The sequence below is a fragment of the Syngnathus typhle genome, linkage group LG7 (assembly GCF_033458585.1).
Source record: "Syngnathus typhle isolate RoL2023-S1 ecotype Sweden linkage group LG7, RoL_Styp_1.0, whole genome shotgun sequence".
NCBI lineage: Eukaryota > Metazoa > Chordata > Actinopteri > Syngnathiformes > Syngnathidae > Syngnathus > Syngnathus typhle.
This window is the reverse complement of record NC_083744.1, coordinates 14872073-14887173: the sequence shown is the minus strand read 5'-3', so window position 1 is coordinate 14887173 and position 15101 is coordinate 14872073. Positions and strand designations below refer to the sequence as shown.

Below are 15101 nucleotides of genomic sequence, written 5' to 3'. Positions count from 1 at the left end.
TTATACTCCAGTGCGGCTTATCTACGGGTTTTCATGATCTTTATGATTATTGTATGATTTGTGCATATTCTCTTGTCTATAGAAATTAAACATTAGCACACCTGCGGTTTACAGTCCAGTGCGACTTATATATATGAAAAAAAAACAGATTTTTTCCGTATTTTAGCGGGTGCGTCTTATATCCAGGTGCGGCTTATAGTCCAGAAATGACGGTATATTATTTATTATTTATTAGACTTTAACCTAATGTGGAAAAAATAAAGCACTCTCAATACTTTGTGCCCCTTGAGAGCAAGAAATAAATAAATGAAAATCCAAATGGTGCCACTTAAACATGAAGTGTTAATCCAGCCACGGTGAGGACTGGATGGAGACTGGAACACGCTCCATTTACGTTGCACGCATGCAAACGGACCCGCCCGCACTCACACTCGAGCTCTCAAAGGCTGCGCTGGCATCCCCTCGAGTTTTGCCTACTGCTGCTCCGATGAAAAATTTACACAAAAGTGATGTCACTGGCTATTTCCAGCTCATCTCTGACCTCGGAATGTTTTAAAGCGCTCGTGAGCGTCTCTCGGTGTTTGATGATATAGTGTGAGTGCGGGCCTCTGTTTTATCATCTCCGGGTTGTTTTCAATAAACACAACTCCACATCTCATCTCCCCGCAGTGCCTAAGTCATCCAGAAAGGAGATTTCAATCAACATTGTAGCAACTCCATGAGGGCGGCGGACATTATCTCGCAGTCGACAGGATATTTTGACAAATTTATTCTCGTTTGGACACATAACAGAGCGCAATCATATTGCAAATGATTTGCTGACGAATAAATTGTTTGTGAAAGAAGTGCGGGGAGCAAAGAGGAGTCATTTTCCATTTTTTTTTGTCGGCATATTGTGTCTGGAGCAAACAATCACAGGCATACCCGGCAGCCTATTTGGGAGCGAGACTCTCGAGATGAATGGCGCCGCTCTGAAGTGTTGGTATCGGAGGCTCCGGCCTCGCACGGGTAATGGGGATGGGTCGGACAACAAAGGCCCCGGCGAATAAAAAAAAAAAAAAAGCTCAGACGACACAGGTTTAAACGGCGGATCAAAACAAAAGAGCAAGCGAACCGCCAGCTGCCTTGTTTTTGAGGCTGTCAACTGGACAAGGGACCAATTAAAGGCCACAAAAGGATTGGCAAAACCGGCATTACGTGGACAGGGACTTGAAAGCGAGGGAAATAGAGCCACGTTACATTTGTCAACTGTTCCAATAGGAAAAAAAAAAAAAAAAAATGAACGACAGCATGGTGGACTTGTGGTTAGCATGTCAGTTTGAAAGTTTGTGGTTCCGATCTCTATGCATTGTCCAGCCTTTTTATACAACACATAAAGGTTATAATGTAAAAAAAAAAAAAAGTTTAGCCTCAGGTTACTTTTGAAATTTTCCAGCCCTTCTGATCCTGCAAGAGCCGGAAAAAGCTTTTCTTTATGATGCAATAGTGTCCAAGTATTATTTGTTGAATTTTGAGCGAGGCTGCCGGCTCGGTTCGAGTAGGTCACAGTGTTACTATTTTAATGGGAGTGTAATATAATATAATAATGCATATTTTGCGATTGATTGACAACAACTCTCGAGCCGTTGTCCAAATGTCTGAGTTCAAAAGTAATAATTCCAAAACGCAGACTTTTGTTTCTGATCAAAATAAGACATTTGCAAAAATCTGCTTTTACTTTGGAAAACGATGACCATCAATAATACCCAATAGATTAAAATACTTGCTTAATAAACAATAATTGGGGAAATTTAGTTTTACACTAAACTTTAATGCAAATAAAATGTTATCCGATTATTCGCTTCATAACATTAAAATAAAAATTAAAAACATATTCAATCGTGCCAGCCTTAAAACATTTGCTTGCCTTGATAAAGCTGCTCCCATTTTGGGATTAATTTCAAAACAGTCCATGAAGGGCAGTGTTGAATGTCCTTGTGCGCAACACGGTTGGAGACATCTGGCCCTCGCTGATGCCGCATGCTCCCCCCCAGCAGAGAGAGGCCGAACGCACGCAAACACACAAAGCTGCAGCGCGCAGGCTCCCTCCAAATCACAAATTAATCAACGGAATGAGAGGACAAACGCCGACCTCTCAAATTGTGTCTGTGAAGCACTTGGCGCGTGTTGTGGGCACAGATAATGAGAGGATTAAGGTCTTCCATCTCAAAAGGATTACGCGATACATGCACAAATTCGGGGGCATTCGGCACTCTACTATTTTTTGTTCAGTTTTAATTGTTTCCTCCAGGATTAGCACACTCCAACCTTTATTTCAAATGATAAACAACTTTGCTATGGCAACTGACCCTTCTTTGGTAATTCACTCGAGCTTTTGCGTCTCGAGATTTTGAAATTTGGACCATTTCCAATTTTGAGACTCCCCAGAATAGACATTTTTAGTAAAAATAAAACACATGGCTTAGCTAACGCCGCACATGACTACCATTAGCATTTTTCCTTAATGAGCAATTTTATCCCTCGACTAGCAGTTGCAAACAAAGACATGCTTGTTGTTTTTTTTTTTGTTTCCAGCCTTTGGAGGGCAGAAACACTCCAACTATCGATGTTTCAGTCCCACGGTGGGAGGTCCTACCTTCACAGTAGGCGTTATCGTCTCGCAGGGGTCGGAAGCCGTCCTTGCAAACGCAGCAGGCTCCGGCCTCGAGGTTGACGCAGTCCGAGTGCTCCACGCAGCCGTGGCCCTCTGAGCAGAAGTCGTGACCTGCAGGAGGAAGACGCGATCGATAAGAGGCGGGAGTACTTCATCCCCCGTGAGGGAATCAGATCACCGGCTGCGTTGTAGGACTGAGAGAAGAAAAATTTCCTATTTTGGCATCTGTCATTGATTTGTTTGATGGTAGTAAAAAAAATATGCTATTCCAGGGGGAGCCCGGCTAGCCTTGATGTCTTGGAAAATGGATGCTGTCAGGAAATCAAATGTAGAGGGCAAACAATGACGATCAGACGAAAAGGTCAACGATTTAGGTCCGGCCCGCTCTAATCTTGTTATGTGTTTCCATCAACAAACCAGCAATGTTTTGTTTTGTTTTGTTTTTGAACCAGGCCCAATCGTGAATACCAAAAATCTGCAAAAAAAATATCATTATAAAGAAATCTGCAAATAATTGTCATTATAATAGCCATGAAAAAAAGAAATACAAGATTGGGTTAGATAAAGAAAATCTAAATACGTTCAGAGTTCAGAATCCAGAATAGGTGAACACCCAACCATAAATATGCGGGAATTCATTTGACCAGATTATATTTCATTAAACCACCAAACGATGATGCGACTGTCAAAAGATGAACAGGGAGGAGAAAAAGAACTTCAAAAGGTAATTACTTTTTCTCATACAACAGCCGTAACGCTGTTTTTCTTTAATGTTGACTAGGCACAGAAACGCGTTACGTATATCACCCTGAACTTTCTTCCTCACCTTCAAAGGTTTGCCGCCCACTCACAACGCTGCTCCAAATAAACCATTTGATTCTGGAGAACATGTTTACTACGGTAATGAACACAAACCACGAGTGTAAATCCCACAAAAGTTGCACGGGTCGAAATATTACCTATGTAAATGGATGCAAATATGAGCACTGATGTTACTGGATGGAGCCGGCCGGTATCAACATCCCCGTTGTGATGCCAGATGGTTGAACAGAAATGGGGGAAGATGCTTGCTCCTTCCTTACCTCTGCAGATTTGGCAGCATCTGTCACTCAAGGTGATCTGATCAGACTCGGGACATTGGAGTTCGGGACACAACTCGCTGGGGACCACTCGATGCATCGCCCTGTCCTGTGACGGGCAAACAATGGCACGTGAGACGCTTCCTCTCTTCCACCCAATTTGCCCTGGACGTAATTGCGCTGCTGATTATTCATCCTCCGCGTTTCCTCTTTCTGTTACCCTCTCGCCCTCCTTCCAAAATGCAATTAGTCACCGGTCAATAGTGGTCTTAAGTGAACCTCTGCTGAGGATGTGGAATAGTTCTTTTTCAGGATTTCATGTCGAGCTTTATAATGCAGCAGGGAATCGGCGGCATGAATTATTCCTGAGATGAAGTGTTTTTGGTGAGAAGTGCTGTACATTGGAATCATTTTCCCAGCATGCTTGCCTTAACAAAATTACAGTGGAAACTATAAAGTCCATGCATCACGTGGGGCTGTGCCATTTCCACCGCTGCCATTGCTAACATTAGCTGCTAGCCCTAGCCATGAGCTGTATTATTTCACCGGCATTGAAATTGGAAAAAAAAAGAAAGTTAGCTGTTAGCATTAGCCACATATTGGAACAGTGCTATTAATCCGAAGAAACACAAAAATGTTCTTTTGTATTATAATCTATAATAATCTACCGTTTTTTTCCATGTATAATGCGCAAAATTGAACTAATTTATTGTCCTAAAATCTGGGGTGCGCATTATACATGGGTACAGGCTTTTTTCCAGCATCGACATGCCATTTTTAGGGTGCGTATTATACATGGGGGCGCATTATACATGGAAAAACACGGTATATCTATATAATGATCTATATTATCTGAATTTCCACCCTGTCTCTCTTTGAATCAACTCGTCAAATGCGGCAGCCATTGCTTGAAAGCAATTTCCCAAACATGTCACATTTTCAAACTACGCTGGAGAAAGCTGACATCATCCTTGAAGCCATGTAGCCGGTTCTCAAACGCTTTGCCTTAATCAAATGTTACAGACAGCGTTTGTTGTTTGTTTCGAGCGAGGCGAAACTTTGCGGAAGTTGCGCCAAACAATTCTTGCCGCCCGTCGGCCCAAACTTGCACCCCCGCCATGCAGTCAGCCGGCAGGGAGGAGATGAGAGGCATGACAAGCATCTGTCAGGGGAGGCTCGGAGCAGCGAGCTGACTGACTGACGCTGCTCCTCATACTCGTTTGTTTGATGTGTCAGGGGACCGGCGGTTTGTTTCGCGAGGGCCACAGATGGGCCAGGTGTGGGTAGGGTGGAACCGGGCAGCTGTCGGTGCTTCTAACCGAGCTTTGTAGCCTCCGTCGGGGTCACCGGTTGATACGATTGAGTTAAGTGAACAAAAAGCTACTAATCCAATTTTTTTTTTTTGTGATTGATTATAAACCGCCTGGCAACAATTAAGAAGTAAAGTTAATTAACGGCAAATGCAAACAAGCGCGCCATCTGCCGATACATGGCAAGCATTCTGAAAAAGCGAGGAATGAACACGATTTCAGAAAGGTAGGGAACAATGAGTGCCGCGTTCCGACTTTGTCTTCTGAATGTCAAGTTAATTAGCGGGAGTGTGCCGATTACGAAAAGACGAAGATGACGGGCGGGATCAGTACAATTCAGATGAAGTGTGGAAGGCTGGCTTGCTCTGACTATTTGCAGAAGCTATGGGCCCAAAACTGTCTTGGAATTGCGTAAAATAATGGAAGTAATTGTGATATTTTACATAATTTGTGACAGGCATTTGAGCAATTGATTTTTACAAAACTACCCTTTAAAATAAATGCTCTGTCTCAGTTGAAGACGTAAAACTCCATTATCTATTGGCAAGGGAATATTGCGGCATCACAAGGGTTTACAAAGAAGACAAAAATAAACAAATTGTGTTTTTCAGCGAATATATATAAAAAACAAAACGGGTTCAGTGTATTCTCACAGGAAGCAGCCTCCCTGAAGGGAAATTTAGCAAGATGGAGAAGGGAAAAATGAACTGACATACCTTACACTCAAAAAGCAGACACCTGCTCGAGGAGTCACGCACAGCCTTCTGATCGCCCTCCACCAGCTCCTTCCCACCAAAAAGGCACACGGCTAGAGAAGAAACAAAATAAAAATAAGTTTTCATCTAAAAGCACATTTCATTGTGAATCTGACACTGATTTGATTATTGTTCTTTTATTCAAGAACAAGGTCATTTAGTTACTAAGTTTCAAAATAAGCTTATAAAATCGACACGTACCATAACCCGCTTTTTTATTTATTTATTTTGTTTGTTTGTCCATTCACAAACTGCACACGAATAGTCAATTCATCGTGTGACTAAGCAAAGGACAGAAACATTTCAAGCTCCTCCGTGCAAGGCTTTCAAAGCGTGCCTTTGAAGAAATGAGCTCCATGTTTGTCTACCTTGTTGAGATAAGAGAGGACGGTGGGCGTTGCGGTTGTTAGAATGGCCTGGTAGGCTTTTAAAGAAGCGTAACACCTCAGCAGATTTGGACCCGGGCGCCGAAAAACAATTCAAGCCAGCTCTAATACTTGCTCCCTGATAAGGAATACATGCCGGCTGGCTATTGTTTGTTGCCCGTGCGTCAGATGGCTAGCCTACGGCAGTGTGTGTGTGTGTGTGTGTGTGCTTGGAAAGCGCTCAAATGATGTCAGTTTGCAGACATTCAGAGCAACAGTCAAACCAAAAGCACGTGCGACAGGAAATGTAACGGTAGCTAATTACCGTATTTTCCGCCCTATAAGGCGCACCTAAAAACCTAAATTTTTCTCAAAAACCAACAGTGCGCCTTATAGTCCGGTGCGCCTTATATATGGACCAAATTCCTAAATTTAAACTGGCCCAAAGCATTGTGTCATGAAATCAATCATAAGTGGCCCGCTGAAGACTATGAATCATGACTCAAAGACTATGGATCATTATTTTATGATTATAAAGTAATTGGTTCCGTCTGAAGTTGAAATAAAAAAGATAAAATGGAGAATGATTTGATTTGGATTAAAAATCTGACATGATGCATTAATGGTGCGCCTTATAGTCCGGTGCGCCTTATATAAGGATAAAGTTTTAAAATGGGCCATTCATTGAAGGTGCGCCTTATAGTCCGGTGCGCCTTATAGGCCGGAAGATACGGTAGTTTACGCAACAAAATAAAACAAATCAATGTACGTTGAGTGTTTCTATATCAATAGTCATTCACTCCAATAAAAAATGATGAGGAAAAAAGTTTATAAACAATAATATAACAGTTAGCTTCGCTTTCTTCTACTCTTTGTATTTTACACCTAGCTTGAATAGCGCCAGCCTGACATTGCGTGGCTCGACTTTAAGATTCCGCTGTATTTGTTGTTACTATTTTTTTTTTTTAACTCAATCCCTTTACGATCATACCTCGCTCATATCGCGAAAGCTAATAAAAGGCGTCATTCTGTGCCTGGGCAAGATGATATTCTAAGAATGGCCAGCTGCTTTTACATCTCTTTAATTTGGGTTAATGGAAGAACGTAAGGGTAAGAAAAGTTAATATCCTTCAGAATTTCATTTTCACCGAGCGGGGAATTGGGAGCTCGTGTGACGGTGAGGAGGCTAATAAGAGTTCTCTGACCCCTTCCTCAAATCCAAAATAAAGAAAGTGGACCTTTTGTGGAGCAATGTGATGAAAAGGAATTATTTACCCAGCGACACGGTATGAAAGTTGGACAAGTGTGTGTCATTTCCTGCCGCATAAATATGAATGAGTGGCTGGCAGCCGTGTGACTGATGACCATCTGTGTTTATAAATCCGATGTGAACAACGTCACGTTATGTATGCGCCACGGCGGAGATGCCATGTTACGAGGTAGCTTAGCAACACCACAGAACCCCGTTTGCTAAGAGCCAGGCGGGCCGCGGGCATGACGAGATATGTGAACGTCTAAACGGCTGGGGTTAAGAGTGCTCCACTCACGCTGACACTCCTTGCAGCAGGCGCCCTTCACGTAGGCTGGCAGCGTGCCCGCCGGGCACTGAGGAGGTGGGCAGGAGATGGCCTCGCATTGCACCGTGCCGTTCTGCCGGGGACAAGCAAGACCAGGCATTGTTTGATGAGAACCGGCTGTGGAGTTCTTGTTAGTGTGAAGCACATCTTGAGTCGGTCGTGCATGTCGCATTGCAAATTTCCACGCTTGATGGCAGAGTTGGCTTTTTTCATTTTCTGTACTTCTCAAAATAAAATTGACAAAATGCTTTTCGGTGGACATATTTTACAATTTGTGAAAAAAAACATATTTTATCATTTTCAATAAAGTTTTGGGGAAGGCTGTCAACACTTCACTTTTTTCATAGAAAACACATTAAATGTTTTTTTTTCACGAATTGTGGGGGTTTACATTTTCTTCCCCCGCACAATCCATTTGAATGTGACTCTTTAGCTCCGTTACAGCCTAGAGTCGATTCAAAGCGTCACCTGCATATCGAATTTAATTCAACACTATCTCCAGTTCAGACTGGATCTGTAATTAGCATCTTTACGGCTAGAAAGCCCCGTGACGGCGACATCCATGAAGCAGCCGCACGTAATGGATAACATCTTTCCGCACGACCTTTGCATTTGAAAAGGTCACAGCTAATTGCCGCTCGCCAGGTAAAGAACATATCCGAGCCGATTCCTTAATTGCGGACCGTGGCGACCGTTGCCGGGGAGCGGAGCCGTTCCATCGGCTGAACGGACGAAATAAATCCCCGGTGATGATTCCGTCTGTCAGGAGCAATTAGCTGAGCGGCGTGTTGAGATGTGTGATTCCCGCGTTCAGGGTAAGGCAACTCAGGAAGTTCAGTGATTTAGTTTCATCATCTAAAGCTGAGAAGACTGACAGGGGGTGAAATGTTTGCTGATGCGCCTCAAGCGCCACATCGCCAAACTGCTTGTAATTCGGGTTTTTTGGGGGGCAATTATTCACACTAGCCGCAGCGTAAAGTAGACCCTCGAGAAGGCTAAGCGCCGTTGTTGATGCATCTAATCTGGCAAGCAATATGGAGCTTTGTAATGCGATTTCTTTGCCGGGGTAGCTCGGGCCAACGGCGCGCGGATGAAATGTGGTAATGATAAAAAAGGAAATACAATACGGGACGAAACAACATAGCCCCCCCCCGACCTGCCCACTACACTTGATGAGCGGGGAGAGGAAAAACATACGAGCTGCTGTGAATTTTTCTTCGCTCGTTTGGTTTCTATGGTGCGTGTGTGTGTGTCCTCATTAGAGTCGCAAGTGACTCCGACACACACAAAAGTTCAAGCTCTCATTCACACCTGTGGAGTTTGAAACTTCTGTGTGAGCTACTGGGACCAGAATTTTCCTGAGAGAGCAATTCCAAAGGATGAACGTTGAGTCAAAGTCTAACAGCACCTCTACTGGTCAAAGCCAGGAAGTGCATTCCAGTTGCGCAGCGTATTTAAGGGTGAGTACCGGTTAATAAACTCAACAAATCCAATCCATTCAGTATACGACACGCTGGGTCGTTAACACCTTCAAACGAGCACTTTCTCTCTTCATTAAAAGTGAACGAACGTCTCGCTTTCTTTTAAATGGCTCCAACGCATCAAGACGTGGAGGGCTGACCGTGCAGGTGCAGTTCTTGCAGCCGTCCGTCCAGCCCTCGTCTTCCCGGTAGACCGCCCCCTTGACGCTGCAGGTTCTCTCGCAAAAGCAGCCGTCCAGCCCGTTCATCTTCTCCTCCGCCCTGGACAGCTGCTCAGGAAAAACAAAGAGAAGACCGAGACGACATGTCAGCCGGATTTATCCGTACATGTTGGTTTTGCGACATAAAACGCAGTAGGGTTAGCATAGCATGCTAGCTCATCTCACACCGTCGCCAATAGTAACAATATCCAGGAAAGTAGATGACAGTTTTGACCTTTGACCTCATGGAAGTCAATTTCACCAATGTTTTCGTTAATTACCGGCGCTGACTTTACCTTACTGGATGTTTTAGCCAGGATATCTTGCAGCTCCATGATCTTCTGTACAAGTCCGTGAAAATCATTGCAGGTCGGGCACGCTATACGCCGAGGGAAAATGGAGTTAGAGCTCACAATTATTTTGGGTGGGACATATCGAGAGAGCACTCACTTCTATTCAGGTCCGGACACTGGGAGATATATCCTTGTGGCATGACCACAATTTCAACATCCTGCATCACCCCCTGAAAACACACACACACACACACATGTAAAATATAGAAGTGAGCCTAGCAAAGTAATAAGAGAAATGTGTATTCCCCCCACTCCGGAGTGTGAAATGATAATAATAAAACCTCCGAGGAATAATCATCTGCCCGGCAGGAGGTTTAGTGACGTGGACTGCGGTTGCAAATTCTATTTTGCCACTTTGATTCTCTTGATTGCGTCCGGACCCCGAGAATATTTGTTTGCACACATAGGAGCGATGATAACCTGTCTCCATGGTAACCATCCATCTCTTCATCTTCCATAGGCTTTGTCCTCATTTGAGACCTTCGCCCAATCAAATCATATTGGAATCAAAACATTTCATTACATCTGCGGTGCGTATTTGTCGACGTGCTAATCGTTCTGAACTTCCGTCAAGATGTTATGGCTATTCAATGACCGAATTGCAAAACAAAAGATGATAATTTACTGCTATGGTTAGCGAAGTAGCGCTCACTCGCTCACTCGCTCTTAAAATCTTGCACACGCACACTTGTCAAACATTTTGATAGTCACTGTCAGAGAGATTCAAAAAGGTATTTATATTGACGATAAGTTGCGGTAGCGGCGCTCTTGCCGTCAGACGCGTTCCACTCTGTTTCCGTCCCGCATCTGACTTTTCCTTGAGCCGGATTCATTTTGCTCTCATCAATCACGGAGGAACCGAAGCGCTTAATCTCTTTTGGACGCTGATAGCAGGCCCACTGTTTTGTGTTTTATTTTTGTGAACTACAAATGTGCCCCGGAGAGCCGTGAAAGAAAATGGCGTGTTGACAAGACTCAGGGTACCATAAGCTTCGACGTAGCGAGTCGTTCTTGCCTGGGGTGTTGATTGGCTAATCGTTAGTCTCCCGCAGGGCTCGTTGAATTGAGTTTCGCTCGAGCGAGAAAGCGCCGCTTAAGGTCATGAAAGCAGACAGAGGTCTGCGCGGGGGAAATGTGAGCAAACATTCAGCCTTGTCTTCAGCATGGGGGAGGTTGGGCTGATTGATAAAATAAAAATATTCTAGAACCAGCCCAATGAGCGCAGTCCGGAGGCTATTCAACGATTTTGCAAGAATCGGCATTGTGGAGGGTCCGTGAGCTAATTGAGCTGAATTCTAAAGGAAAGGATTAGGAAACAAACAACGCCGATGGCAGGCAAGGCAAAACTAAAATTAAAAATGGCTAAGCCTTGAGAAACGCTCGCAATTAAATCCAGCTCCTCCGTCATCGGCGCTAACCAAACAAGACGGAGATGATTTAGGAAATAAGATGGAGGCGAGCACTTTACAACATTATCAGTCTTTTAGAACACAACACATCCAAAGAGAAAATTGATCTCCGTCTGCGCTAACCTTGAAGAATCCATGAGCGGAGTTTCTCTGTCCGAGCCAGAAGGAGGCGCCGTCTTCGGGTATGTCCATGTCGGGGGCCTCCACCACCCGCTCGTAGATCCTGAAAAACACAAAAGGGATTTTTCTTTTTTTTTCCCGAACCTCCTGACCTCAGAAAAACGTCGTTACCTATTGCAGTCGACGTGCAGGATGACATGCGAGGCGCTGACGGCGACGGAGACTTTGTGCCATTGGTCGTCAGCCAGGCTGTAGGGGAAAACCTCGGTGCGGGCCTGCGAGCCTTTGGTGCGGTAGTGGAGGCGTACCTCGCTGCGTTGTCCGCTGCTCTCCAGCTCCAGGAACCTTGCCGGAAGAGAGAAAAAGCACGAAAAGGGCAAAAGTGTCGGAATTCAGCTCTCAGCGCCGCGTTGATCGGCGAGCGTTTGAATTTTGATCAACGACGGGAGTGGAGGAGAGCGCCGCGATGGCAATTAAGCGCGGCGTCATCAAAATAATAGCGCCGTTCGGATCGTTCGTGTCGGCCGGCTCATCGCCTCTGACATGTTTCAAAGTGCCAATTAATGGACGTGTCAGAAAAAAAAAAAAAAAGTGTGTTAAAAGAAAAGATGGTGCAATGACGTTTTGGGGCATTAACAAGTCAACAGGTGGTCGATCGGCGCGGCGAAATCGCAGCGGCGCCTTGAGCCTGCGGAAATATTTTACGATGACACCTGGAGCAAGGTCACACCTCGGAATATCAGAAAATTGCAACACGTCTGCATGTTTGAAAAACATTCTATTATCTTGTATTTCTTAATTATTTACGCCTCATTGTGCTTTTTTTTTTTTTCCCCTCTCATCACGTTTTGTGGTCTCATTTTGAAGATGTCAGCTTTAGTATTCAAGGGAATACCAGACATGCGTGCAAATTAGAGATGCACCGATCCGACTTTTTAAGTTCCGATACCGATACCGATGCCGTGGCTTTGCGTATCGGTCGATACCCGATACCGATCCGATATTATGGTTGACTTAACAAGCTACATAACTCTACATGTGGAACAGAAAAGACAAAAGGCAATGGCATCAGGCAGACTACACAGTTCTTTGCTCTAAATCAGGGGTGTCCAAACTAACGGTCCAGTTTTTATTGGCCCGCAGCAAATTCTGAAAACATAATTGAATATGGCCCGCACAAGAAGCTTGAGCTCAGCTTCTCAGTTTCCACACTAGATGGAGCCCGCCACACAAAGCGTTTGACGTCCCATTAACACCCCCCCCGGAAGAGAAGCGAACACGCAGCGTTTGACATCCGATTAGCCTACGCCCCCCCCCCCCCATTCGGGAGAGAAGCAAACGCGCAGCCTTTGACGTCCCATTAGCAACCCGAAGAAAAGCGAACGCGCAGGGTTTGACGTCCGCTTAGCAACCCGGGGAAGAGAAGCGAACGTTCGCTCCATGTTTGCGTTTGTTTAGAAAACTCTCGTGGCATGCGGCACACGTGCTGCTGACGTATGACGTAGCCCGCGTCCCAATAGATTAAGGAAAATATCGGCTCACAGATCGGCTGTATTTTCCGATACCCGATCCATCTATTTTGTTGATATCGGGGCCGATATCCGATCCAGATATCGGATCGGTGCATCTCTAGTGCAAATGTAAAAGTGAGCTCTTCTGTAAAATGTACTCTTCTGAGGTCACGCATGTGCGAATGACACTAAATTAGTCACCGCCACGCGTTCAAAAGCGAGGCCCCCCCGCTTTGCCGCATGTAAATTTTTCCAGGCGGGCTAATCGGCGGGCAAAGAAACTCATTACCGTCTCTTTTTCTCAGGAGTGACTTTAATGTACAAAGTGTTGTGTGATCGTTCAACGGGTCAGCTAGCTCCGACTAATGGGAAATCGGGCCCCTAACTCCTGCTACCTTCTCATCGGTTTCCCGCGCACGATTACGGGTTCCGCGTTGATGGACTGTGAATAATACATTAGCGCACGGGATGATTTGTTCTGTTTACCCGCCTCGGCCTTGTAAAACATCGAAAAAAAGGGACTGGCAAATGAAGATATTAAAGCTTCAATCAATTCGGAAGCGATTGCGCTGACTCGGCGGTGTTTTTCGGCGGCGATTCCGTTCGACAGATAAATAGCCGACCTGTTTTCCGACTGATGGACGGAGAGGATGACCCCCGAGTTGAGACGTTCTTGTTTGAGGGTCACCAGCACGCTGAACTCGTTCTTGCCTTTCAGTTTGCGGACGATTTGCTGCGAGACGTCAGCGGCGGCTTTCACTTCCCTGGAAGAACCTAAGTGAGGAAACAAAAATATTGAAATTGTCTTCTTTTTGGATAAATTCAAAATACGGTTTGAACGTTCCAGCTGATTTGTTCCAGCGACACAAACGGAGGACGCGAAACTCTCGGCAGCCTTGACTGTATTCAAACTTAATGCCCTTCATTCATTATTTAACCAAAAGAAAAAAAAGTAATTATGGAAAAATATCTCATTGCTTGTGACACGTAACAAAGCGTTGCTCAAATACATTTCCCGCCTGATGAGAAATGGTTTGACGTTTTTTTCGGGGTACGCCAACGAATGCATTTGTGTGAGGATTTTGCGAGCTATGAATATTTGACACGCTCTTGATTGTGACTGAGGAAGAATCTGAATTCATAAATGAAAAACCAACGTGAAAACTGGTTTCATCAAAATATTTGTATTTAAAAACGACTTAATTCTCTTGATCACACAACGTATTGGTTTGGAAAAGCGAAGAAGAAGTCAACGAGGTCGTGGTTCTTCAGCTTTTGTTCCGCTTGCCCAAATCTGTTCCGACTTCTCTGCTACTTTAATGGAGACATCAATAAATGATGACGTTTCTCAGAAGCCATCACGTCAACGCCTTTGCTCCCAGCCACGAGATGAATGCGAGACTCTCGGGTGCACCAGGAAGCTCGCGTGGAATCTTTATTCGCATTTGATTAACACGACAGAAAAATGGTGAATACCAGAACCGCTTTTTTGTCCGATACGATGCAGTTTCTTCTCAATCCTAATTTTGTTCACCCAGTGATTAACGATCCAATTCCGTTCAATCCAATAAAACAATCTTCAATAAAAACAAAAGTGCTTTTTTTTCTGATGAAGTAACGTTTACAAAGCCATCAACTGATTAGCTCATAAAAATCAAACCGGACTTCTCGGCCATCGTTTTATGTTGCCAGCTCGGTGTGGTTGGCTAGAACAGGGCAGATGGTCCGGTTACTGCAACGGGAGTTTGACCTGCCGCCTTTGAATCTGCCGCGTCGGCAGATCCCGCATAAAAGCGAAATGCAAATGACCGCTATCCGCGCTAATCCGTAAAATTGATGACAAATAGTTCCTGTTGATATCTCGAAAAAAAAGTCTTTCAAGGGGGGTCGCACAGGTCAAGTGAGACAATATGCTCAGTTCAGCGAGCGTACGCCGACATGAGAGGAACAAGCGCAGTGGGAGCAGGTGTTGGGGCGGGTCCACATGGAGGGCGGTGGGGGGGGAGCGCTAGCATTGGGCGGCGCCCCAACTTGGCAGCCACGAGCCTTTGATCTATGAGTGGATGCCTCTCATCAGCAGGTTGAGTAGGAACGCGGCGGGGGGGGCCTTGCCTCAAACGGAACGTAACGGGGTCAATTTTCATCGGCTTTGAGCGATGAGAGTGAAACGAAGGAATCGGTTGCGGCGACGCCACGCCCCGCGCTCGTAAAGAAATAACACGAAAGGGGGAAGCCGTTGACCCCGCGCCGCCGTATCCGGGCATCGTGCCTGGAATCATAAGCTAATG

At 45.0% G+C, this 15101-nt stretch overlaps 1 protein-coding gene across 1 annotated transcript in view; it reads right to left on the bottom strand.

Moving 5' to 3' along the window:
• Positions 1–15101, bottom strand: part of nell2a (neural EGFL like 2a) — a 47088-nt gene that overhangs the window by 24361 nt on the left and 7626 nt on the right. Inside the window, exons 3-12 of the mRNA XM_061284291.1 lie at positions 13437–13587; positions 11474–11647; positions 11306–11405; positions 9871–9943; positions 9717–9799; positions 9361–9489; positions 7710–7812; positions 5759–5850; positions 3736–3841; positions 2636–2764 (exon numbers count right to left, since the gene is read on the bottom strand). Of these exons, the coding sequence (XP_061140275.1) occupies positions 2636–2764; positions 3736–3841; positions 5759–5850; positions 7710–7812; positions 9361–9489; positions 9717–9799; positions 9871–9943; positions 11306–11405; positions 11474–11647; positions 13437–13587 (1140 nt within the window). The remainder of the gene's footprint in view (positions 1–2635; positions 2765–3735; positions 3842–5758; positions 5851–7709; positions 7813–9360; positions 9490–9716; positions 9800–9870; positions 9944–11305; positions 11406–11473; positions 11648–13436; positions 13588–15101) is intronic.